Raw genomic sequence first — 25732 nt, forward strand, 5'->3', positions numbered from 1 at the left:
AAATACTTATTTATTTACTTTATTATATTATAAATAAAACTATTTAAAAGTAGTTACTTAACCTACTATATAAATTAAAATATAATTAAATAAAGTAAGTATATTTTATTATTTAAGTTTATAATTTTAATAATTTATATAATTAAAAGATAATTATTAATAAATAAATTTATAATTATATAAAAATAAACTTTAATTTTTAAAAGTTATTAATATTTAAAATAATTAATATATTTTTAAAAGTTAAAAATTATAAATTTAATTTAAAGTATATTAAAATTTATAAAACTTTTAAATTTAAATTTAAAAGTTTTAATTAAATATTTATATTTTTAAAAATAAAAGTATTTATAAAGTTTAAAAAAAGTTTATATTAAATTAAAAATTAAATTAAATTATAATATAGTAAAATAATTAAATTAAAATTAATTAGAAAATTATAATTATAAATCTTTTATCCTTATATTTAAGAGGGATTTTATTTATTATACTCCTTCTTTATTCTTATTCCTCTTTTATCCTCCTCTCTCCTCCTCCCTCCTCCTCCCTCCTCCTCTCTCCTCCTCCCTCCTCCTCCCTCCTCCTCCCTCCTCCTCCCTCCCTCCTCCTCCCTCCTCCTCCCTCCCTCTCCCTCCCTTTTCTTTATTTTCTTCTAATAACCTACTATATATAGTAGCGGGAATACTTAATTAAATACTATTAAGAATATTTAATGCTAGTTATTTACTTTAAATAGTAGGATTTCTTAACTTAAGTTATACTTATTTAATACTAAGTGGAAGTAGTTAAAAATATATTAAGTATATGAATCGCAGTGGCTGCTTATTCTTCTAGGCTTATTAAGATTAAAAAATTAGACTACTTGCCCTGGTGGGCACATTAGATAGATGTGTGCCTAGGTTTAATAACTGTAGGTAATCTGGGAAGTTGCGCGCACGTATATGCTTGGCAGGTGAAAATGGTGCTGATCCACCGAATCAGACCAAGAACGAGTTGCATCTAAGGCAGTCAAAGATCTCGTGACGATCACTTATATTTCCGACAGACGGCCGAGACTATTTAAAAATCCGTCAGTGCGCAACGCATCTGCGTTACAACGTTGACGCATGGAGATCCAGATTTACCGATCCGGCCGGCCAAACACACCACTGGGCAGCCGTATTGGCCCTTGCAACCGCTTTTTAAAGGCACTAGGCTGACCGCGAACAAGCACAGTCACCTCACGAACACCCGATCACACTCTACATGGCGCGCAGCACAAGGAGTGCCCCTTGGGGAAAATTCGTATTGACCTTGGTACACGCAGTAAAGGTCATGCCTAGTTATCTCAGAGGTCTAGCCAGATCTATTGTGTCACCGGCAGTGGCCGATCGTGAATTGAAATGTTTATATCACAGCCTGGCGTACTGTATAATATCATTTCTCTCATTTTACTCTGCTGACGAAAACTGCCTGACTTTCCGCGATAGCCGCCGCTGCAATCTCTCGCCAACCTTCGATTTTTGCTAGACAGGCTCCCGACGCCCGCGGTTCCATGTCAAAGAAGTGGAAAACTGACAAACTTTGCAGGCCCCATGGTTCATGTGCCAAAGCTCATCGACTAAAAGAACTAGCGCACTACAGACTGTTCCCGAACGCCCGGCACAGAAACTTACTCGCACGCGTCAGAGCTACGAGCTTAATTTGATTGCACCGCGCTCTGTGCCACCATGACCTTCAGCGAGTGTTGCGTCGATCATATTAGCTTCAAACCTTGTGCGATGGCCGCCACGATCTGTGGGTGCCATGCCACCTGGGCTGAGATCCTACTGTCACGGAAGCTCGTTCTTTTGTTTCATCACCTGCAGTCATCATGTCAAACAGCCACCCCAGATTTGAACAGGGCGTCTGCTCCTCAACCTTGCCTCGACACCATCTCTATTCCTTCTTCGTATGGCGGAACTGACATGGGGTATGTCACGCCGGCATTGCATTGAGTAAGGAGCCATGGCCCTGTCTCGACACCGCGGCTGTTATGTCGGAATATCGGTCACCCTTTTCGCCGCCACAGCCGCGCTTGCGCTCCGGCTGTACGCACGTCAGCTTACTCGAGTACGTCTGGGCTTGGATGACTACTTCTGCATCGTAGCCTTTGTGAGTTGCGACCCGGCGTGAACCAATGGCCAGGGCTGACATAGATGACTAGTTCTTCGCAGCAGTCTGCTCCGGCTTGATGTTCAGCTGTACGTCACTCTGTGGGACGATGGGTATGATGAAGGAACCACGACTGACCATGATATTGCACAGGGACAAATTATGGACTGGGGAAATTCCTAGCTGAGGTCCCGCGCCCACCAGCCGTTATCATCCGTGACAGCACTCTTTACCTGTACATCCTCGAGTTTACTTACGCCTACTCGCTCGGATTCTCCAAGTTATCGATCCTTGCCTTGTACTGGAGATTCTTCAGCCTGTTCAAAATCCGTGTGCCCATCATCACACTCTCTGTAGCCACGATCATATGGCTGCTCTGCCGGACCTTCCTGGGTCTCTTCCACTGTTACCCGATCCAGGCATTCTGGGAAGGCAAGGCCAAATATCCCAATGCTGTCTGTCCCATCGACGATGCCAAATTCGAGTTTGGGACCGTCGTTGTCCACGCCTTCTTGGATGTGGCCATATTCAGCCTGCCGATCTTCCAAATACAGCGGCTCACCTTCAGAACGACCGCCGAGAAACTTGCAGTATTGGCGATCTTCGCATCAGGGGCATTCGTCTGCATCGTCTCTATCGTTAATCTTACTCAATTATATGCGTTCCTGCATACAGAACCTTCGATGGAAGTCCTCTTGTGAGTAGAGCACCGAACTGGGGCTACCTACTACTCTTGGCTTAATGGATGTGACGCTCACATGTAGAATTCTACCAGCAACACCGCTCCTCCAGCGCTATGGGGCCAGATCGAGATCAACATGGCCATCGTTGCAAGTAAGCCAAAGTGTTAAATACGTCATCTTGACCTCCTTGGAAAGCTCTGATTCTCATATCTCCCAGTCAGCCTGCCGCTCATACGGCCTGTTCTGAACAAAGCCTTCCGGAGGTTATTTCCCACGATCCATTCTGGGCAAGGCGGTCGAGAATCCGAAAGTCTTCCTGGATGGGTCCACATGGAGTGGTTACGAAAGATAACGTCGATCTCATCATCCGGGGCCAGGACCGGTAGAACAGCGACGTCGGAGACAACCCGGGCGACAGGAGGCACATCAGATGACGTCGCGAACGACGAGGTAGGATTGGCGAGGTACCAAAGTGGTGAGCCGTTTTCGGAAGCTTTGGAGCGGACACACACCTATGGAACTGATGGACACGTACGCTGGGAGCCGCACTTGGGGTACAGTCGGCACGACCTGAGAGCTACTTGGCACTTGCCTCCCAGGAGCCCGATTCCTGGGTACGAGTCGATCATGGAGATTGTGAGCCCCAAAGAGGCAGATAATGGCGACAGTATTAGGCATCCAAGTCCTGTGTGAGAGGCACAAACATAGGGTATCGGGATGCATATTTTGGTATTCAACTAGAACAGAACTCGAGTATAAGAAACCTGAGGACTTGGCTATGCCCAGACTGTAAAGCAGACTTCGCGGCAGTGTTTGCTTCGCGCACCTACTTGGACGCCATCGCCATGGTTGGCTGACTCCTGTTAAGCCTATTAGTGTGCTATAATATTAAGTATATAGTTTTACTTTTATTCTATATGTATCTAAGGATATATATAATACTTTTATATAGTAATAAATATTTAAAATTTAATATTTAAAAAGAATATAATATTATTAATAATAGTTATAATATAATAAATATTTATAATTATAACTTTATAATATATAAATAAAATTAAAAAATATTATCTTATTAATAATATTAATTAAATTTAAAAATAATTATTATATAAATAAATTATATTAAAGAAATTTAATTAAAAATTATTCTTTTAAATATATATATTTTATTATATTTATAATTTTTAATTTTTATAAGTTTTATTATTATATTTTTAATTTATAAAATTTATATTAAATAAGTTATATTGTTTTATAAAAATATTAAATATAAAAGATAACTTTTTAAATATAAAGATAAAAGATTTATAATTATAATTTTTAATTAATTTTAATTTAACTATTTTATTATATTATAATTTAATTTAATTTAATTTAAACCTTTTTAAACTTTATAAATACTTTTATTTCTATAAATATAAATATTTAATTAAAATCTTTAAATTTAAATTTAGAATTCTTATAAATTTAATATATTTTAAATTAAGTTTATAATTCTTTAACCCTTTTAAAAATATATTAACTATTTTAAATATTAATAACTCTTTTTAAAGTAGAGGTTTATCTTTATATAATTATAAATTTAATTATTAATAATTATTTTTTAATTATATAAGTTATTAAAACTATAAATTTAAATAATAAAGTATAATTACTTTATTTAATTATATTTTAGTTTAATAATATAATAGGTTAAGTAATTATTTTTAAGTAATCTTATTTATAAAATAGAGTTAAAACTTTAATTAGAAAGATAATAACTTTATCTTTACTTATTTTAACTACTAGAAGGTTTAAGTTACATAGTAAATTTAATACTTATATATAGTACTTACTAGTATTAAATTAACTTATAATCTATAATAACTTTAATTTTTAACGGATTAATTTATATTAAAGTTAATAGTACTAACTTTAATTAATATAACTTAATATATTAATATAAAAAGTATTCTTTAATAATAGATAGTATTATAAATAATTATAAAGTTATTATAAAAGTTTTATATAATAAATTTAATTAAGTTAATTTTATAAAATATATTATATTTTATCTTTTAAAACTATAATTATTTATTTTAAATTTAATAATAAAATTAAGAAAATATAAATAACTTTTAAAAAGTTAAAATTAATAATTAAAGTATTTTATAAAATTAAAATTAAAAATTAAAATATAAGTAATATACTTAATAATTATAAAATAATTAAATCTTTTAATATTTAATTTAATTTTATTTTAAAATATAACGTTTATTTTATTTTATATATTATAAAGTTCTTTTAAATATAAAGTTAAAAGATTTATAATTATAATTTTTAATTAAGTTTTATTTAATTATTTTATTATATTATTACTTAATTTAAATTCTAACTTTATTTAAGTTTTATTTTAAATTTCTTTAATATTCTTTTTTAAAGAAATTAAATTTAAAAGAAGCTTTTAAGTTTAAGTTTAAAATATTTATAGATTTTAACTTCTTTTAAATTAAATTTATATTTCTTTAATATTTCTAAAATATATTAAATATTTAAAATATTAATAGCCTTTTTAAAAATAAAAGTCTATTATTATATAATTATAAATTTAATTATTAATAGTTATTTCTTTTATAAAACTATAAATATTATTAATTTAAATAATAAAGTATAATTATTTTATTTAATTATCTTTTAATTTAATAGGTTATATAATAAATTAAGTAACTACTTTTAAATAGTTTTATTTAAAAGATATTTATTTATAAAGTAAAGTTAGAATTTATATATATTTTTAATTAAAGGAATAATAGTTTCATCTTTATTTATTTTAATTAACTTATATTTATTTAAGTTATATAATAATTTTATATATAATACTTAATAATATTAAAACTAAGTAACTTATAATTTATAATAACTTTAACTTTTAATAAATATAGCTTAATATATTAATATAAGAAGGTATTTTTAATAATAAATAGTATTATTAATATAAATTATAAAGTTATTATAAAGATTTTAATATAATAATTTAAATAAATAAATGTTTAAAAGATATATTATATTTTATTCTTTTAAAACTTTAACTATTTATTTTAAATTTAATAATAAAATTAAAAATAAATACTTTTAATTTATATATTATAAAGTATTTATATTTAATTTTAATTTATAAAATATTTTTATAATATAATTATTTAATATTAATATTAATCTTTATATTTTTAAAATATTATCTTTTAAACTTTTACTTTAAAAATAATACTTTAATATTCCTAAAAGTTATATTATATTATTATATTAAATACTTATAAATACTAACTTAGAATTATATATAAGATTTATTAATATGCTAGTGTTGTCCTGAGGGGGAACTAGCCACCTATAAGCACTTTCCTTACACTTCGCTTCCATGGACAGGCGTTTGGTATCCGAAAAGACCTGCGAGTAGTTGGCATCATGGGCCAGAGCAGCAATAAAAATGAACCGTATTCGAAGCCATGGGCAACTTGTATCTTACGTAGCATTCATCACAGTATCTCCTAATTGTTTTTGCAGCTGTTTTATTTCAAAACTACTCCAGGGTAGCTTACTGCTAAGCCTGCGGGTCTAAAAACCTCCCGTCGCAAAAACAGCCTCGCTTCAAGAATAGTCCACTTCCCCCCCAACAAAAAGCATGTTAAGGATGATGTGCTGCTTGGAGCTTGATCATTGCTGCCTCAATCTCGTCGCCATGCAATCCACGCCGCGACCAATTGCCAGAGTTAGGGCCATGGCAGAGGGTAAGGAGTGAGGACCCAAATTTCATACCACCGTGCTATTTCATGCTGCAATCTAACCACCGGCGTTGTATGTTTCGTTCGCCTTTGTACGACTCGCCGCGGTAGGTGGGCTGGCCCGGATCTCATGGATCCTGCAGCGCGAATCCGCGGACGACTCCAGAGTCTCTCAGAAGTCCCTCGATCAGCTCTCCAATGTTTTTGTAATCCCATTCTCTGGCGACCACGCGGAATTGCAGTGGATCAGCTGCCCAACTGGCTTGGATTGGGCTTGCATCATCATGGAAGTCTGAGCCAGACTCGCGAATTTCACACTCGGCGAAATCCTCGTCTGAATCCCAATCCACCCTGTTGCTGTGGCGTCTCTGACTTTGTAAGAAACGAAGGCCTTTGGCTCCGTCGTATAGGTTTTTCCATTTCACCCAGCCGTCCTTGTACCATTCATTCCTTTCGTCCGGAAGATTATCGCGAGACCCGTTTGGCAGAAATGCCTCTATCTCGGGAGAACGTCGAACACCACTTGGGGTATTCTCGTATTGGAAACGAATGTAGACGCGGACGTCACGCGACTCGAGAAGGCGCTCGATGAATTGGAGAATCGCACCGGAGGGAGTCTTATTGGGGACTGTCGCCAAAACTTGGGTTGGGAGGCTAAAGCACAAGTAGGCACGCTGACGCTCAAGGTCCTCGGCCCATCCCGGGCATGACTGGGTGGAGAGAAGTCCATAGTCGTGCAGGCGAACAAGGTTGGTAAATTGGTCAGTCTCGGGCCAAGGGGGTTGGTCGTAGCTGGGGCAAACAGGCAGTCTTCGATGGAGGTATCGACGGTTGAGTTCGACCAAGGTGCCCCAGTTCGGGGCTCGTTCCCACAGGCCGAGGACTCGAAACTTCACTGACACCGAGTCTCGCTGCTTCGACGAGAGAGGATGGCTTGAAAAACCGGCTCCTAGAGGCCCTGGAGGCCCTGGAGGCATGGACCACTGCCCTCGGTAGGTCTCCAGCCATAGATCCTCGACGTCCTGGGCCATTCGGGCAATTGTGTCATCCATGGTGGCTGATGATCTGCGGCTTGGGGGTTGACGGGTTTTGGCAAAGGGATGAAGGACCTTCACAGGCGGTAAATACTCGAGTAGGTAAGGTCTGGATCCATTTGTTGAGCAGCACTTCTCGGTGAGGTAGCCACGGACTACTTCCAGTTCACTGTCGCGCCTTCCAAAAGGTCAAGCATGGCACACCTGCAGGGCAAGCTCCCAGGCACTACCTAACAAGATGAACAGCCCCTGTTCATGCCTCGGGTTGGGACACTACCACTGATTGTTAGCACTTCAAGTTGAGGATTGGGAAGTCGATACTCACTACGTTCATAGTTCTGTTGGTCATAAACTTGAGCATGCAACACGACTTCTCCCGCCCTGAAGGTTTTGCAATAAGTTGAGAGATCCTGCCTGAGCCAAACATGACGAGTGCGGTCAGGCTTTGGTGCACCTGCCAGGCTAGGCCAACCCATGAGGTGGCTATGCCAGGACCGATAAGAGCTGTCTAAATCATGTTTGGAGTCCTTCTTGTTCGCTTGCCGCCTATTTCTGCCCGTGCTCGTGCTTCTGTTGTAGTGTTGGCGCCTAGACTTTCTTTCGCACGGTGGCGAGTGCCTGACCTCCAATGCTGCACATGTGCAACAACTGAAATTTGCGGGATACTTGGACATCATCTATAAAGTTATATGACATCTTATCACCTCATTCATACGGCGGTTTATCACTGTGCTTATGCTGTTGTGGCCTAAGAGGGCTTCTGGGTTGAAACCCATGTCAGTGGCGGGGCGTGGTTCAGGCCACTGGTTGCGGTGGTGGTGATAATTGCCAGGATAAGAAGGGGAAGAGGGATGCATGATTTCGGGAAACCCTCTGTGGTCATCACCGGGTTGGGACTCGTGGGCTGGGTATGTTGAAAAGTTGTTTCGTGAACTCGTCCCCCATCTGCATCGTATCAACCATTAGGACCTCTTCCCAAGTTCCATTAGGTCTACCATTGCCCACTCGATACACTGGAAATGTAATCAACCTCTATTCCCAACAATTTTGTGGTTGTTTTACAAAGCCCATTACGCTTGTCTTAGACTTGTGCGGACTACCGTACCGTCGTTCTATGGGCTTCGGCAACGGTTGCCTAGGGGGTCCAATCAAAGCCCTAGAATTGATGGTTCCTCGAGAGGCAATGGTTCTTCATCTAAATTCTGGCTTTTAATCAGCCCTCTGGTTGTGTGGAAGGAGGCGAGGAAGGAGGTCGAGGTCGAGGAAGTTATATTTATTTTTATATAAAAAAAAGAGAAGTACTTCCTTTTTTTTTATTTTTTTCTATTCTTCCTTCCTTTTTCTTATCTTTAAGTACTTTAATATTAAATTTTTTACCTTTTTCTATTAAACTACTAATAGTAATTAACTAGAAATAAAATTATTTATATTTAAAAATTTAAAACTAAAGTTATTTAAAGTATTTAACTTAAAGAAGATTTAATAAAAAAAAGAAAAAAAAAGAAATCTTTTTTAATTAATTAATATTTTTAAATAAAAAATCTACCTTTAAAATTTAAAAGAAAGTTATTAAAAATAAAATTTATTATATTTATTTTTATAATTACTTTTATAATTATTTTTAATTTTTAAAATAACTTTAAAATTAATAAAGACTTTTATAAATAAAATAATATATATTATTATAATTATTATATATAAATAAATATTATAATAAAACTATTAAAAAAGAAAATAATATAATATTTAAAAGTTATTAAAAGATTATTAATATTTATAATAACTTTTTTAATATATATTAATATAAAATATAATAGTTAGATTTAATAGGCTTATTAAAATATTATTTAAGTTTTATAATATAAAAGCTTAAAGTTTATATTAAATAGAGTAAATTTAAAAGTAAGGTTATTTAAAGAAGAAAAAAGAAAGAAAGGCTACTATTTAAGCTTTAAGTAATTTCATTTTTAATCCCTATATATATAAAATATATATAATACCTTTATATAATAGTAAAGGTTTAAAATTTAATATTTAAAGAAATATAGTATTAATAATAATAGAAAGAGAATATAATATATCTATAAGTATATAGTTGCTTTATATTATATAAATAAGGTTAGAAGGTATTACTTTAATAATACTATATTAAAATTATTAATATAAGTAGTTTAAAGGCTAATAGTTAGTAAAGTAGTTATATAATAAAATTAAAATAATTTTAAAATAACTTTTATAAAAGAAGAATTTTATAATATAAAATTTAATAAGTTAGTTTTTTTATTAATATATTTAATAGTTATTTAAATTTACTTTTATTAAATAAATTAATATAATTTTTATTTTAAATATATAATTAATAGAATAATAATATAATAATAATAAATTTATTTAAGAAAGTTTTTATATAAATTTTATAAAAATTAAAACTTTTTAAAAGTTAAGTAGAGTTTATTTATTATATATTAAATAAATATTATATAAAGAAAGTAAAAGTTTAAATATTTAAAATTAAATATTTCTTTTAAATATATTACTTTATTATTAAAGATTTATCTATTTTTATATAATATATAAAAAATATAATAAAAAAAAAGCTTTATAAAGAAAGTTAATAACTTTATTATATATAAATAAGTTTAAAAGTATATATTAAATAATTATTAACTTTATACTTAAAATATAAATTAATAATTAATTTAAAAGTTAAGAAAATAATAAATAAATAAATAGTTAAATAAAAAATATAATATAGTTAAAGCCCTTTAGGCTTTAAAGTAAGAGGTAATAGTGTGGTAGCCTTATCGATAAGGGGACCTGTAGCTGTGGGGCCCACTTGCTACCCTTGACCCCCAGCCCTAACTCTTATATGGGTAATGTGGCTGACTAGGTACCAATAGAACGACTGTAGTTTTGACCGATTGACTGCAAGTGTGTCGTACGAGCTAGACGTAAAGTATAAATTTATAGTGACAATTTCTGTTCTTGTTCCTTGAATGGTCTTAGCTTGCTATGAGAGTGAGTGCTGTGGTGGCCCTGCGGCCTGCAGCCTCAAGGATGACGACGCCCAACCCGAGATCGCGGATGAGAATCTCCAGGATCTCGCGGCTCTCTTCGCCCGCCAAAATGCTGGGGATGTTTTTGGCGTTCACACTATCCATGGTCACTTCCAAATCCCGAATGGCACACCGATTCAACAAGCTCGACCATTCTTCTATCCATGAACACCTCTTCGTTCTTACCAACGGCGGGTTGTGTCCCTACGAGTTTAAAGACGGGCCGCTGCCCGAACTCACCAACGTCAAGAAGGACTTTCTCACAGAGTTCTCTCGTTACATCATGGCCAACGACCTTACAGCGCTCGTGGGCCTTCAAGTGCTCGGGGAGGGGGGCAGCAACTTCCAAGGCATGTCTGAGCTCATTCTCGATCAAGGCATCATCATGCTGGAAACCTCCCTCATCAAGAACTGCCTGCCGACCCGTATCACTGGTTGGGGGTTGGAGTCGTCTAATGGAAGCTCTCGGGTCCGCCAGAGTAATGAACAGCATGCACAAATGACATCTGGGAACCACAAAGTCTTCAATGCAGGCAAGCCTCTTCCGAAGTTGGAGAGTGTGGAGGACCTCAAGGCTGAACTCATCGAGGCTGGTATAATGTAACCTTGTCGCAGCCCATTCTCTTCAACGAGTCTTAGCTTACGATTCCTATCCATTCTCTGTGCACAGGTATCTAGGCGAACCATTCATTCAGCTCCTCAATGCGGGTATTTGGGTTTAAAAGCAGCCCGTCAAGTATCATCATGTTGTATCTCCCGCTATCATCATCTTTGATCGGTACAGGCTCAGGTTGATTCGCAAGCCTACTAGTGAAGCCCCGAGATCGTAGCAAACCCAGAAACCGCGCCGCCTCGATAGCCTTAACCGTATCTTCGCTCAGTCCCCCAAGTTCGGCGATAAAGGTCCGCCAAAATGAGCGCGCCAGGTCCGGGTAATCGTTGTACCTGATCCACCCATTCCTCAGGTGCAACTTGCTCATCAGGCCTTGCAGAGAATGCAAGTTTGTGCCAAATGGACCGATCTCGGCCTCATCCCAGTCGATGACGCCGGCCGGACAGCAAGACTCTTCCTCCACTATGATGTTGCAGTCGCCAAAGTCCTTCTGTAGGAGGACCATAGGAAGAGACAGGATGCTAGGCAGGGACACTAGCGTGGCGCGGATTGTCGTATGAAAGCGGTCGGGAAGGCTGAGAAGTAAGGCTTCCAGATCCCTCACGAATGTCTCAGCCATGCGGTCATGGTCGGCTTGATCAATGGCCTGTGGCGCCTTCCACGCAAGAGCAAAGAATCTGTCAAGATAGATCAGCAAGGCCAACGCAGTGCATAGTGCAGATAGAGACGTAGCTGAACAGCGCACCTCGCGACACCCTGAATCAAATGTTTGCGACGAACGATATTCTCCGGCGAGTTTTCTGGGAAGCCATGCGCGAGTATAAAGTCCAGATGACTGATTCCCCGTATGCGCGTCATGACGTAGATAAGGAGAGGCTCTTGTCCAGCTGTAGTCGAGTCTTGGCCAAGCTGGTGCTTGAAGGCAACGTCAGGTGCGAACTCGCCATAGATGCGTCGTGCCCGAGCGGCAGTCTCCATGTTCAGCCCGAGAGATTTGAGGCGAAATTGAATGACATGGCCAAGGTCCTGCCCGGCATAGACAGTGTACGAGCAGCAGCCCCGCACCGCGACTGGGACGACTTGGTCGCCGCCGACGAGGTCCTTGGCTAACTCATCGCACATCTCACGGCGGACGGATGTCTTTGAGAAAAATATGGCAATCTCGGTGTCGAGGGAATATGCCTGATTTTCCGAAGCCATGGCTGTTGAACTTGGCATTAGAGAAGCAAGCTGCCCAAGTGTTATCGAGCATTGAAAAGAGTAGGCAGAGGTGCTAGAGCCCTTGATGGATGGCACCTAGCTTATGGATGTCGTGAAACACTACTTAGTCAGCATATCTACATTAACTTATAGAGGTGTTACTAGTATATTTATATATTAATAATTATTTACTATTTATTAATTTATAATAAGTATATAAGTTAAGTTATAAAATTAATATTAATTAATATTTTATAAAATATTTATATAAAAATTATATTAATAAAATAAAAAATATTATTTATTTATTAATTAATTTTTTATTTAAATATTTAAATCTTTAAATATTTAATATATTATTATATAATTAACTTTCTATAATTATTATTATTAATTTATTATATTATAAATTTAATAAATAAATTAATATTTAAAATAATAAATTATATTTAATAAAAAGAAATAATTTATAAAAAATAAAAAAGTAAAATAATTTTAATTTTTTAATAATTAAATTAATATTTTAATTAAATAGTTTTACTAATAAAGTTATTTTATAAAAAGTTATTCTATAAGAGTTTATTCTATAAAAGGTTATTCTATAAGAGGTCATTCTATATAAGGTTACTCTATAGGAGGTTGTCTTAAAGGAGGTTGTCTTATAGGAGGTTGTCCTATTAGAGGTTATCTTATAAAGCTTAAGGTATGCCCTCCTTTTTCGTAAGTGCAAATATCTAATCTCTATATCATTTGGAAGACATTCAGGGAGAAAAACAGTTCAGATATGGCCGAGTAACTGTATTGTCGACGTGGCTGTATAATAGTACACGACTCGTTCGGCTGAAATTCCTTTCAAGCCGAGCTTCGGACTCAATGGGAGCCACGGGGGTAATAAGCAACGGCTGAGGCTGATTGGTGAGACCTGGACTGTTGTTCGATTCCACAGCGCCTGGGTCAAGGAGAAAAAGCGTGGTAAGATGGACAGGCTGTTATTTATCCCTGTGGCTCATAGACAGGACGAACAGCTGAACCGATGATCCTCAGGCCCATCGAGAGACCCGGCCGCGCCCGTTTATTCGTAAGCTCCAGGTACGGGTTCAGCGTTGTTGGAGGAGGGGATCCTCGGGGTGCCAGCAGCCGACTTCAGACTGCGCAAGGGCAAAATTTTCAGCTGAGCAGGGCGAGGCTTCGGTCTCGGATCGAGGTGCTCTATGTCTGACGGAATGCCATTAGAAAGAAAGCAAGTGTTTATTTGTGGTCCCCGTAGGTGCAGGCTAGAAAAGTTTTGGAGGCAACTGGAAGTTCAATTCGAGCTGGAACTCGACTGGGTGGAGGTTGAGGGGATCTGCACCATGAAGACGGCCAGCTAAGGTTGAAGGGATTCTGGGTGGCTGGTGTCACAGAAGATCAAAGTGGCTCATGGATTGTTTGCTCGTCCGGTCCGAAGGCTGCCCGTGTGGCTTGACGGGTGTTGGTGTTGTTGGTGGATGGGGGCTGTGCTGCGGGCTGGCGACGGAAGGAACACAATCCATAGACGCAGGTGGGGCAGTGTTTATTGGTGATGAATGACTCTGTTACTAACAGCCACGATCTCCATCACCAGGCATGGGCATTGTTATTGGAACAGCAAAAGAGAGAAATAACATTGTAAATTACACCATGATAGAATCTCAGTATTGAGATTTGTCTGGCCTTTTTCCTGACTACTCAACAGCCTCTGGTGCTGGCTGGGGATGAGATTATTCCCGACGATCGGTGCGGACTGATAAGAGTCGAGGTAGACGAATGCATTCCCAGGCGGTGGTCCAAGCTTCAAGGTGCAGGTCTGGGCTGCAGCGTGACATCGTCGCCTCTCCACGTTCAGGTTGGCTCCTCTCTCCTCACTCTCAATCGAGCATGGCGAGCACGTCAAGCCACCACACCTGCAGTGCAACACGGAGGCATCGTCTAAATCCTCATTCTCAGGCACATGCACCTGGAGGGAATATTCAGCCCCCACCAACCTGCTCCAAAGTTGATCATCGGTTGCCTCCCTCGACGTTGAGGTTGAAGCTCAAGCGCTCTCGCATACAGGTCGAAGTCGGAGTGCTCCCACACCAGAGCTCAGCTGTAGGAGCACTTCAGGGCCCCGAGAGAGTGTCAGTACGCGCCGTCGATTGATGGTGCGAGTTCAGCTTCGTGCCAAGAGGGCCCCGACTCGGGAGGCCAGCTCGTCCTGCCACGTTCCGATCAATTTGAATGGCCTGAGAGGGTTGCATGAAACGCCTGTCGCGACAACGGCTGAGCAGTAGTGTGTCCTGTCACTCGTGTGTGCCTGGATGGCACCAGAAAGTCATCTGACCACGCCTGCATGCAACACCGTGGACCCAAGACAGCTGGAGTCTGTGCCAGTGCGCGTCTGCGCTGCGCGGTTATGACCACGCCAAAGCCGACAGCCAGCCCAGCATAACGGCTGCCTGCCTGCCTGCCTGCCTGCCTGGCCGCCTGGCCGCCGACTGAGCGTCCAGTAGCGTTCCAACAGGCGCCATGCATAATGTCTCAACTGCAACCGGCGTGGGGAGTCATTCTCGTCTGCATCACGAGACCTTCAGTCTTCAGTCATGCATGCCCTTTCAGACCCTGCAGCTCCAAGCTTCTGACGACAGAACGCAGCCCGGCGGCAGTTGCAGGCCCCCGGTCAGGATGTCAGTCAGTCAGTCAGACAATCAGCCAGTCCGAGGACGCTGAGATGGTGTTTGCGTTGACGATTGGTGTTGGCGGGAAGGGTCTGAGCCACACCGTCCGCTTCCCGCAAATTGGCACGCGGAACAGCGGGCTCCAGGGCTGGGAAAGCTTGGCGTGCGGCTGTTTCTGCACGGCGAGCACATGCCACCGCCAACGCCTTCTTCCACTTCCAGCTTCGAGTCCTACCTATCCATTGTTCTCCAGATCTCCCTGTCCGCGTCACCAAGTCTGACGTCTGACGTCTGACACCCTCGCCTTTGTCCAAATCCTCTACACCTTGGGTCTGTACGCCCTCCGCTCCGGATGCAGGATCAACAATCCCACCGCCACATGGGCAAGCGCCTCACCTCGTGGTACTTCTCGGTGTGGAGCAGTGGCCAGTGATATGGCCGCTCCTCTCACCACCATCACCACCATACATGACCGTCTTTCTTACTCTGTGCTAAAACTCTGCTACCGGGCGGGTTGGCAGCGTGCCGAGGTCAGCACCAGCTGTGGAAAACCATGTCGACTAACCCTAAAACCATTGACTTTGGGGAGGGGAGGAGGGAGAGGGTGGAAGGGGTGAATTCATCAGGGCATGCTAGTGTGTTTAAATCCTGTGCCGCACGCCTGCGTCCGTCTAGTGCCGCACTGCCATCGTCAGCACCACACACCTACACACACACACACACATCTACTCCGTTCCCAGTGAGGCCAAGTGGGCTTGCAGGCTTGTTGGTCCGTCTCCAGGCTGCCCTCGACCTGGGCTCCGCCCCCCGCCAGAGCTGCTAGAGCACATGCTTCCGCAGTTGCTGCGCATGGCTTGCATGGGTGTCCAACCTGCGGCACTCCAAAGTACAGTGTCGACTTTTTCAACTTGGGCACAATGGCTGACCAGAGCCGGGTGACGGAATGAGGGCTCCAAGTGCGACACCCCAATTCTGCACTTTACAGTCCCGCTCATAACTAACACCCCCAGGCAGCTGTTTGGCCTCTATTTGAAAGTTCAATAAATACTTCAGTACATATTGTGCACTTCTCGCCTTGTACTGCACAGTTTGCACACGCTCGTATAAATCAATCCAGGCATCCACCGTGCCCGACTTCGCTGTCAATTCTCCATTCCACTTGTCGTTCCCAATCCGTCAACAATCACACCCTATTCGTGCCCTGCAAGACACCATCACATCCACCCAATCCACAACGACAACAACACAACAACAACAACAACAGGGCTGCAGATCAGGCACACCTCCTCGCCTATCACACATACATACGGACAACACACAAGCCTCACTCGCTTCTCAGTTAGGCACATCCGCAGCACGCTCAGGCATTGCTGCCCCACAACGACACCCACTTCCATAACCCACCTATCAAAGTGGCCCACTACATCGAAATCGTAGACGCCTTCATGCCGAGCGCCAGACCTCCAAGGCGAGCCGATACCATGGCCGCTGGTGGCGGCAGCAAAAAGTGTGGGGTCGTGGGCTGTGACAGGAAGCACGTCTACGACACCATCCGGGGAGCAAGAGTCTACTCTGCCTACTGCCAGGATCACACCTGCCAGGCCCCAAGGAACGAGCACACTCCCTTCTGCATCAACCCAAGAGACCCAATCAACCGTTACTGCTCTTTCCACGGCAAGTGCAAGGGCCACAGGGGCTGCATCAACCAGGCGTCCCGTTCCGAAAAGGAACCTTTCCCGTATATCTGCCCTGACCACAGGTGCACCCAGAGACACTGTGTCAACCCACGACTGGGGCAACTCAATGTATGCCAGGCACATCTTACGTGCGATTTCTCACGATGTCCCCACCGCCCACAACCCGGGCGCCGCTTTTGCCACGGTCACCTATGTGTTATGGCACCCAATTGCACCCTGCCGGCCGTGATGCCAGGGGCTGGCCACTGCAGCTTACACGTCCCCTGCGGCCTGGTCCGCGGCTGCAGACGGCTGCGCATGCGCTTTTCTGACGGACGACAAGCCATCCACTGTGACCTGCACATACCCTGTGCCAAGTCAGGCCAGGGCTGCCGCCACATCGCCGCCTCCAAGAGCGACTTTTGCCCGGCCCACAAGTGCAGCCTCGAGGGCTGCGTCGACGGCAAGGAGTCAAAGTCGCACTACTGCAAGCACCACACCTGCCACAACTCGGGCTGCCACCAGGCCAAGTACGAAATCCACAGCAAGAGCGCCAAGTACTGCTCGGCCCACGAGTGCTCGGTCGACAAGTGCCTCCACGAGGCCAAGACCCCCGGCGGCTTCTGCCCCGCCCACGCCTGCGCCCACAGCTCGTGCAACGCCGGCCAGCTGTCCTCGTCTGCCTACTGCCGTGAGCACTGCTGCCACCATGACAAGTGTTCCCTGGAGGCCGTCCACCGGAACGGCTTCTGCCGCTCCCACTCCTGCATCGAGAGGGGCTGCAAAGAGCCCAGGCTGGGCGGCCGTGACCGCATCCGCCAGTGCCTAGGCCATTGGACCAGGGGTGTCCGCGACAACGTGGCCTCCGAGTACGGCCACCGGGCCGACCGCGAGCGGCGCGAGCTGGAAGACGAGATCCACGAGCTCGAGTACCGCGAGCGCATCCGCCTCGCCGCGGAGCGCGAGCAGCGCATGGCGGCCGAGGAGGAGGCCAGGCGCGAGGAACAGGTCAGGCAGGCCAAGGCGGAGATCGAGAGGCAGAGGCTGCTTGACCACCTCGCCAAGGCGGAAAAGGAGAGGAAGCGCCATGAGGCCGAGGCTCTCATCGAGGAGCAAGTCTCCGCCAGGATTGCCGAGCGCGAGCGAGCTGAGCGGGCAAGGCGTGCTGACGAGAGGATCGCCAGGGAGGAGGCCGAAGACCGGCGGAGGGCCGCAGATCGGCAGTTCGCCGAGGAGCTTAGGAGGGAGAGACTCGAGAGGGAGACGCTCGAGAGGGAGAGGCTTGAGAGGGATCGACTGGAGGAGGAGAGGAGAGCCGGGGAGGAGGACCTGAGGAGGCTGCGGGAACGACTCGGTAGGAGGGCCTCTCGGTTTGAACATGCCTGGTGATGGTGAAGATTGACGACACCTGCAAGTTTTGGTTGCTTTTCTTTGATTTTGCATTGTACATAGTGATACCCGAGCCAAGAAGATTGTTTCCGGCCTTGACATTTTCAGCCAGCAACCTCTGTTTATATAAATCAAAGATCAATCATTTGGTTCACCACTTTCGTGGAAGAGACGCTTCAGTGACACATGTCTCGATTGTGGCTCGACGTGTCTCACCATAACTTCCGTACCACTACTCAGAAGCAACATTTTTTCAAGGACATTTGATTGTTGTTTGGTGTGGACCGTCGGAGATGTGTTGCTGTCCGTGCTAGAAAGTCCTGGAAGAAGGGCTCCAACAGGGTGATTAGGTTCGCAACTCTTCAATCTTAGTAAGCTTATCCAGAGGCAGCCGCAGATAATGATGCGTCTGCAGCCTCAGCCTGCGTTAGGCATGTTTGAGCTCCGGAACTAGCTAGGACTGCCTCGCTTCTAACAATGTTATTAGAGCGCTGATGTGCTCATGGATGGGATTCCCTTTGGGATTCAGCTGCAGGAGGAAGGCTATGATTTGTGCCTGGAACCGCGTGGTGTAGGTCGACGCGGGAAAACCTTCGCAGGTCAACTGGTGCGCGGCGTCCCGGTCAGGCAGGATGAGGATGTCACCGCCGGCAACTGTGGAAAAATATTTGTACCTAGGTATCGACCGACCTATCGAAACGATAATTGATCTCACTGAAAGACCGAACACGAACAGAAAGGAACGCTTGAAGCCGTGCGAGCGGGTCGTCTTCCAAGTCATGCATGACCAGCAGTTTGCGGCCATCCACACGAACTCGTCCACTCCAATGGCCCCAACACCTTCATCGTGAAGCCCAGAGACATATCACCGGCATATGGAGGTTTATTTTGGCATCTTCACCCGTTTACAAGACACACCTCTGAAGTCTCCGATGCGCTGAACCTCACACCCATTCAACCGTCCATAAGCATCTCATTTCGCCAATACCAGTGAAATCAACCACTCCGAAATAGTGGATTTCAAGGTTGGTGAATGTGAAGAAATGCGGTTGCGCGATTCTCAGCCTTGTTCAATGAGAAGCAGAGACCCGCTTGGTCGTCGCACATGCGTCCAGCAGAGCCTCACGAGATGCTTATCACAGTGTCTGCTTGATCCAAGCTGCACAAAGTTCTGGCCATTTAGACACTGGCATGTCTTTTGTGTCCAGGGCAAAGCCGTGGGGGGCATCTGCAAAGATGTGCAGCTCGACCTGCCCCCCAGCCTGGTTGAGGCCTTCCGCCAGACGGTAAGCGTTGGTCACCGGCACCACTGGGTCGTTTCCAGAGTACACTATAAAAGTTGGCGGCGCTCCAGCTTTCAATTGCACATCTGGCTGTACAAGGTCATAAAGCTCTTGCTTCTCCGGAGGCTCGAGAGGTGCCTTGTCTGCGATTATGGTCCGTCCCTTTGCGTTTGTCGAAATCGGTCCATATCCAATGATGGCGAAGTCAAGCCTAGGCGGCACCTCAGTCGACTTTGGCGTCCAGCTTTGGGGATATTCGGCGAGCAGGGAGGCGGCAAGATGGCCCCCTGAAGAAAGCCCACACACTCCGACACTGCTCCAATCCTGGCCGATCAACTCCTTACTCCATTCTCTCATCATCACCAACGCGCGACGGGCATCGTCCACCGGGGCTTGTGGTAGTGTCTCAGCATTTGGAAAACGGTGGACGAGAACGAAGGCATAGAAGCCGAGACTGGCAAGCCACTGCGCAACAGCAAGACCCTCCCGGCCCACCATGAGCTGCACATAGCCGCCTCCCCCGAGGATGAGGACACTCCGCGGTTTCGTCGATGTATTGCTCGATGGATGGAAACAATAAAGCCAAGGTTTCGAAACACTGGTGACCACAGCAGCACCAACGTCTTGATCCGGCTGCTCGAGATCAAAAGCGTCGTCCCATGCCGACGCATCCCATAACGGCTTGGCGTTTTGGGCATCCAAGAGGACACATGCCGCTTCACCAGATATTGGGGCCATTTCAAGTGGCTCGAGGTAAAGGGGATCCGTCAGAAAACTTTAGGTCGTATGGTTATAGATTGAGTTGCCAGGTACCTGTGTTTGTTGGGTGCTGCTTTTTAAATCGTCGTGACTTCGGGTCTTGATGTCCCGACAGCCCGGCGGTGGGCCCAACAGGATAGATCGCGTGGCAAAAAGGCATGTGTGTCTTGAGACGTACACACCCGACGTTTGCTCAAACACTGGACTTGATTTTAATTCGCCAATTGGCACCTCAAAATCTGCCTTACGGTAAATGACGCGTGACTGTTGGACCTTCACACTCCCCAGCATTTGAGTTATGGATTGCGGCATTCGAAACTGTCTAGGTGGCGATGCTTGAACACACGTGTCTAGTTTGATAATCGAGAATAATAGGCTGCGCCTCATGTAATATCGATGATTAAACTGTGTTAAGCCACAGGAACGATAACACGTCTATGCACATGCTAATCTCTTGCCGACACCAGCGACGGTGGATGACTGACATGAACAAAAGGGCACATGGGGGTACTGCGGCTCGGCTCAAGCCCATCTGGCCGCCAAATGCTCGGTTTCCCTTGCTCTTACGTTGACAGCCTCCATCTCGAAACCAGCGACAGCCTTGTACTTTGCGCCGACGGATTCCAGCTCTTCCCTTGGTATGACACTGTAAACGTCCTCGAACCCGTCAGGCGCCCTCTCCTCTGCAAGCTGCAACACGTGATCTGGCCCGTTTGCCCTGTTTGCGTATACGATCTTTGCTGTTGGTGGGAGCCTTATCTCCTGATATCTTGTCAATGCTGCTGGTATATTTTCGAGACAATCCGAAAGACACGACGCCAACGTCTCGGCGTCAATAATGGCTTGACTGGCGCCATTGCTGCCGATAGGGTACATGGCATGCGCAGCATCGCCCAGCAGAGTCATTCTACCAAAGCTCCACCTGTCGATGGGCTCGCGGTCACACATCGGAAACTCGTAGACATGTTCCGTCGGCTCTATCAGGTCCTCTACGATCTTGAGACCACCGCATGTCCAGCCCTCGAATGGGCCCTGGAATATGCTCTTTTCCACAGACTTGGTCCAGTCCGTGACCGGCGGCGTGGTATCGGGGTCTCCCTGATCGCGAACCCGCAGCTCGGCGATCCAGTTGACCATCGACTTCTCCTTGTTCGACCCCCGCCTGCCTATGGGGTATGCGATGAATTTCTGGTTGGCGTGGCCCGCCCATATCATACTTGCCCCAGTCAGGTACGGGTCTCGCTCGGTGCACCCGCGCCAGAGGATCCGACCGGAAAATCGTGGGGGTCCCTCATCCGGGTAGAGCAGGCGACGAGCGGTGCTGTTGATGCCGTCAGCTGCGATGAGCAAGGAGCCGGTCATGCTGGGGATCTCGGCCTGGCCCCCAGACGGATACACGTTTGCGTTTTCGTCCCCGTTGACTGCGCGGGCGGGCCGTTCGCGGCGGACGAAATGGGCCGTGATGGTATCTCCGCCGTCGGTCTGGTCCCAGGATGCCAAGGCATGTCCCAGATGAATTCTAGCGCTGCTAAGACGCGCCTGCACCGCCTCCAGGAGGAAGAGCTGGAAATCGCCCCGATGGACGCTGAACTGTGGCACTGTGTATCCGGCGTGCTTGCCTCGTGGCTCACTCAGGATGCTGTCCCCATGGCGGTTGTAGAAGTTCAGCTCTTGCGTCTCTACACCAATCCTTTCCAGAGCTGCCAGGAGGCCGAGATTCCGCAGGATGAGTACTGCAGAAGGCTGGACGTTAATGCCCACCCCCAAGTTTGTCAGAGATGACGCGGCCTCGAATATGTGAATATCTGTGAAGCCGGCGGCGTGCAGTGTGAGGGCGGTTGTGAGGCCGCCGATGCCGGCGCCTGCGATGAGAATTCGCGGGTGTGATGTGGGCGGAGTCGAACTCATATCGGTGACTCAGCACAAGTGATGAAGAGCGTGGCATAGGCACACTGAATGAGGCTATCGCAAGAGATGAATCAGCAACAGTTTTAGAAATGATAATGGCCTATAGGTAACAGCAACTGATTCCGGGGCGGATTTGGGCATTTCACCGGGCCTGGATTTCGAACTGCAGGGAACATGCCACCGGTGTCTAGCGGCAGACTTATGCAACCCCTTAAACTCCGCTACGAACACCTATGAACTTTTCAGCTTTGTATGGGTTCGCCAAGAGCCGACTCAGACGGCAACTTGGCAGAATTATGGGGTTGTGGGGCATAATAAAGTGCCGTCTGAGTGTGCCGCTTGGGGTCATTACTCCGTATCTAGGCACGGAACAGCAATTTGCAAACATAACTAAAAGGACAATTCATCATGTATGTTTTACTTGCACACAATATTATAACATTTAAAGCTGTTAAAATTTGTAACAAAGAAATCAAACTTGAGGTTTACATGAAGACCTACTCCTAGATAATATGAAGCTGCCTGAACACTCGATTTAAAAAGGGCACGCAAGGAAATAGGTGGTCATCTTGCAACACGTTACAAGCTTCGGGCATAGAGGACAAATTATTGTTTATGACTATCGTTATCGACATCGTGTCTTTTTCAATTGCCAGGTCTTGAGCGCTTACCACTATATAAAGGCGCCATGTATGCCCTCGGACGTATACGGAATAGAAGCGAAAGCACATTGATTCCAAGGTTAGGGTGGTTTCGTTTTTAATCCCCATACATGTAAAAATTCCAAGGTTAACTTTGATAACGCTTTGTCCCCAAAATGTCATGAGAAGTCAGAATATCCATTGGATCCTATCTTTGACCATCATGAATTTGGTATTCAGGACAGAACTGGATCGTCAGATGCGTAGTATCAAGGGCTTTACCTAGCACGTAGATGAAGGATTGATGAAGCATCCGCGGACGTCACGCCTTCTGTGCCTAGGTACGTGTATGGAGATCCGTCCTGCCTAGGTGGGTATCTTGTTCGAGAAACGGAAACGGCAATCCTCACGCGTGTGGTTTCGTTTTTAATCCCCATATATATAAAATATATATAGCGCCTTCATATAGTAGTAAACGCTTAAGACCTAGTATTTAAAGAAATAAAGTACTAATAATAGTAGAAAGAGAATACGGTATGTGGGCACATAGCTAAGCCTCGTACCGCATAGATAAGGCTGGAAGGTATTGCTGCTAACGGCGCCGCAAGCCGGTAAAGTAGTCATGCAGCAAGACTAGAATAGTCTCTTAAAGAGAACGGATATTCACACAGAAAAAAACGGCTAATACATAGATACAATATTTCCTTCTAAGCTAAAGCTAATTAAAAAGCTTTATTCAACCTCCCCTAACCACACATACCACCTAAATAAAATACTTCTTACACCCTCTACCTAAACCTAATAATTCTCCTTCACCTATTAAATAACACTCTCTTATTAATAATTAAAAAGTTTTATATAAAAGCTTATAAAACTTAACTAACTACTATAAATTAACTTAATTATAAAGAACTTTATTAATAATAAAAAGAAGACTTAAAAGGAGATTTAAATACTTACAGACTTATTAAAATACTTTAAATAAAAAAAAAATAATAAACTATTAAATTAAAAATAATAATAAAAAAATTAAAAATAAAATTAATAAATATAAACTTTAGTTTTATATAATAAGTAAGTAATATAAATTAAAGTTAGTATATTAAAGGGTATTTATACTTATATACCAGCCTTTTTTTCCTATATAAATATCCGTTCTCCTCTTAAAATAGCCCCTATAAGAAGAAGAATCCTATAACGTGAGACCTAGCAAGCTGGCTTTTCCCTATTAATACACTCGCCATATAGCCACCTAAATCTACCCTCGCTAGGTAAGCTAGACACACTATGGTCCCCATCCTAAGCACATAGCTGCTAACAGAATAGTAACACCATCATCACGCATGATGTCCACCATTCACGCAGATCTGTAGACTAAACATACGGGGAACAGATGGAGACAGGTTGACATTCTGGCTTATCGCAAAATGGGGAATCAGCTAGGAATGCTCTGTCCATGCCTTTCACACCACTCCCAGAATTTTGCAGCTCGGCCGTTGGAAACAGCCTCCAATATGTCCGCCCGTGGTAGCGGCCGGATTCTTCCCCAGGGCCAGATGTAAGCACCGTTAGAGCTTTCATTGACTTCAGATGACAAACCTGCAAATAACATAGTATACGCGCCGTATTTTGTTTCGTAGAGAACAAACCGTTTCAGAAAGAACATAAGCAACGCGGGTTCATTGTCGTACATCCCGGTGTACAGGTTTCCGGGGTTTTGACAAACGCTGATCACACCACTAGCACCCCATCTTCTCGCCGCTTCAGTAGCCAGAAAGTAATTTCCGGCCTTGGAGGCCGCATAGTCGTCCCGTGTTACGGTCAGGTTGGCAGCATCTTCGATGCGAGTGAAGTCGACACCAACCTTCGGTGCTGTCATGTCAATATGCAATGACCCAGTCCAGATGACACGCACTCTGTCCTTCGGCGCAGACTTTGCGGCCGCCTGAAGAAGCGGGAGAAGTTCCTCTGTGAAGAGAAGAGGAGCGACACAGTTGGAACCTATGTGAACTTCCAAGCCCTGCTTCGTGAAGTTTTGACCGGGCAGATTGGTGCTTGCATTATTCCATAGAATATCTAGCCGCGTCTCTTGGGAAGCAACTGATGCTGCGGCTGCCTTCACTGACGCAAGATCCGCAAGGTCTAATTGTAAAATCTTGAGCTTTGCTGGAGTTGCCGGCGATGACAATGAGGTTATCTCTGCAATGGCTTTCTGTGTCTTATCCACTGAGCGTCCAGCAAGATAGATCGTAGCACCGGTGGGATATAAGATCTTCACCAGTGCAAGACCGATGCCTGAGCATCAAGCAGTCAGCTAAGGATGCTTGATGACGTGATTTGAGGCCCGGATATAATTACCTGCGTTGGCACCAGTGACAATGAAGACCTTTCCAGCCCCGCTGCCTGGAGTCACATCTTTCTCGGTGAACGAAGGCGCAGGTGGAAAGAATTGTTGCCAGAGTGAGGAGAATGACATGCTGTGCTCCATCTCCGGAGTACGGGACGAAGCTGGACACCGGCAAGGGATAGGTGAACCTGGGAAAGCTTCCGAGATGCACTCGACAAGTTCACAGTGGAATGTGCCTCAAAGCTAGTTCCTGACCCCACCTACTGGTAAACCGCTACAGTCAGCAGAAGTACCGTACCTTGGTAGTGATTAGGGTGGGTAGTGTGTTGCTTGTTGGTTGTTGGCTACTTAAGTACGTGATTGCTGCGGGGCCCGCCGAGCCAGGTGGTATTGTGGGTGCAATGGATTACATAAACCAATCAGACATTCTGTAGCAGTGATCGATACACAGTACCTGCCACTCCCACAGTTGCACCGAGGCAGTAAGTGCGCAGCAAACGTGACTGGCTCAATGGTATTTGCACCGTATTTGAGGCAGCCAAGAAAAAGGAACTCCGGGTTTTAGGAGGCACAT

At 43.8% G+C, this 25732-nt stretch overlaps 6 protein-coding genes across 6 annotated transcripts; 2 read left to right on the forward strand and 4 right to left on the reverse strand.

The window, feature by feature from the left end:
- The first annotated feature begins 1398 nt into the window (after positions 1-1398).
- Positions 1399-3610, forward strand: KVR01_013655 (uncharacterized protein). Its single transcript, XM_044794022.1, has 5 exons — positions 1399-2133; positions 2186-2222; positions 2287-2830; positions 2909-2967; positions 3034-3610. Exons 1-5 carry the CDS (start codon positions 1987-1989, stop codon positions 3507-3509), a joined length of 1263 nt encoding a protein of 420 aa, XP_044637430.1. The 5' UTR covers positions 1399-1986; the 3' UTR covers positions 3510-3610.
- A 7731-nt stretch (positions 3611-11341) lies between these two features.
- On the reverse strand, positions 11342-12515 carry KVR01_013648 (uncharacterized protein; the record flags this gene model as incomplete). Its single annotated transcript, XM_044788603.1, has 2 exons — positions 12026-12515; positions 11342-11957 (listed from the first exon to the last, which is right to left on the reverse strand). Exons 1-2 carry the CDS (start codon positions 12496-12498, stop codon positions 11342-11344), a joined length of 1089 nt encoding a protein of 362 aa, XP_044637423.1. The 5' UTR covers positions 12499-12515.
- A 1863-nt stretch (positions 12516-14378) lies between these two features.
- On the forward strand, positions 14379-18294 carry KVR01_013633 (uncharacterized protein). The gene has a single exon (XM_044794059.1). It carries the CDS (start codon positions 16601-16603, stop codon positions 18218-18220), a length of 1620 nt encoding a protein of 539 aa, XP_044637408.1. The 5' UTR covers positions 14379-16600; the 3' UTR covers positions 18221-18294.
- Positions 18295-19356: 1062 nt separating this feature from the next.
- Positions 19357-20241, reverse strand: KVR01_013644 (uncharacterized protein; the record flags this gene model as incomplete). The annotated part of the gene is made up of 1 exon (XM_044782415.1): positions 19357-20241. The coding sequence occupies one exon, from the start codon at positions 20239-20241 to the stop codon at positions 19357-19359; it is 885 nt and encodes a 294-aa protein (XP_044637419.1).
- Positions 20242-20769: 528 nt separating this feature from the next.
- KVR01_013654 (uncharacterized protein) lies at positions 20770-22170 on the reverse strand (the record flags this gene model as incomplete). Its single annotated transcript, XM_044788922.1, has 1 exon — positions 20770-22170. The coding sequence occupies one exon, from the start codon at positions 22168-22170 to the stop codon at positions 20785-20787; it is 1386 nt and encodes a 461-aa protein (XP_044637429.1). The 3' UTR covers positions 20770-20784.
- A 2076-nt stretch (positions 22171-24246) lies between these two features.
- KVR01_013597 (uncharacterized protein) lies at positions 24247-25419 on the reverse strand (the record flags this gene model as incomplete). The annotated part of the gene is made up of 3 exons (XM_044784485.1): positions 25170-25419; positions 24852-25106; positions 24247-24812 (listed from the first exon to the last, which is right to left on the reverse strand). Exons 1-3 carry the CDS (start codon positions 25297-25299, stop codon positions 24247-24249), a joined length of 951 nt encoding a protein of 316 aa, XP_044637372.1. The 5' UTR covers positions 25300-25419.
- Positions 25420-25732: the final 313 nt, after the last annotated feature.

This window comes from Diaporthe batatas (assembly GCF_019321695.1).
Source record: "Diaporthe batatas strain CRI 302-4 chromosome Unknown Contig00029, whole genome shotgun sequence".
NCBI lineage: Eukaryota > Fungi > Ascomycota > Sordariomycetes > Diaporthales > Diaporthaceae > Diaporthe > Diaporthe batatas.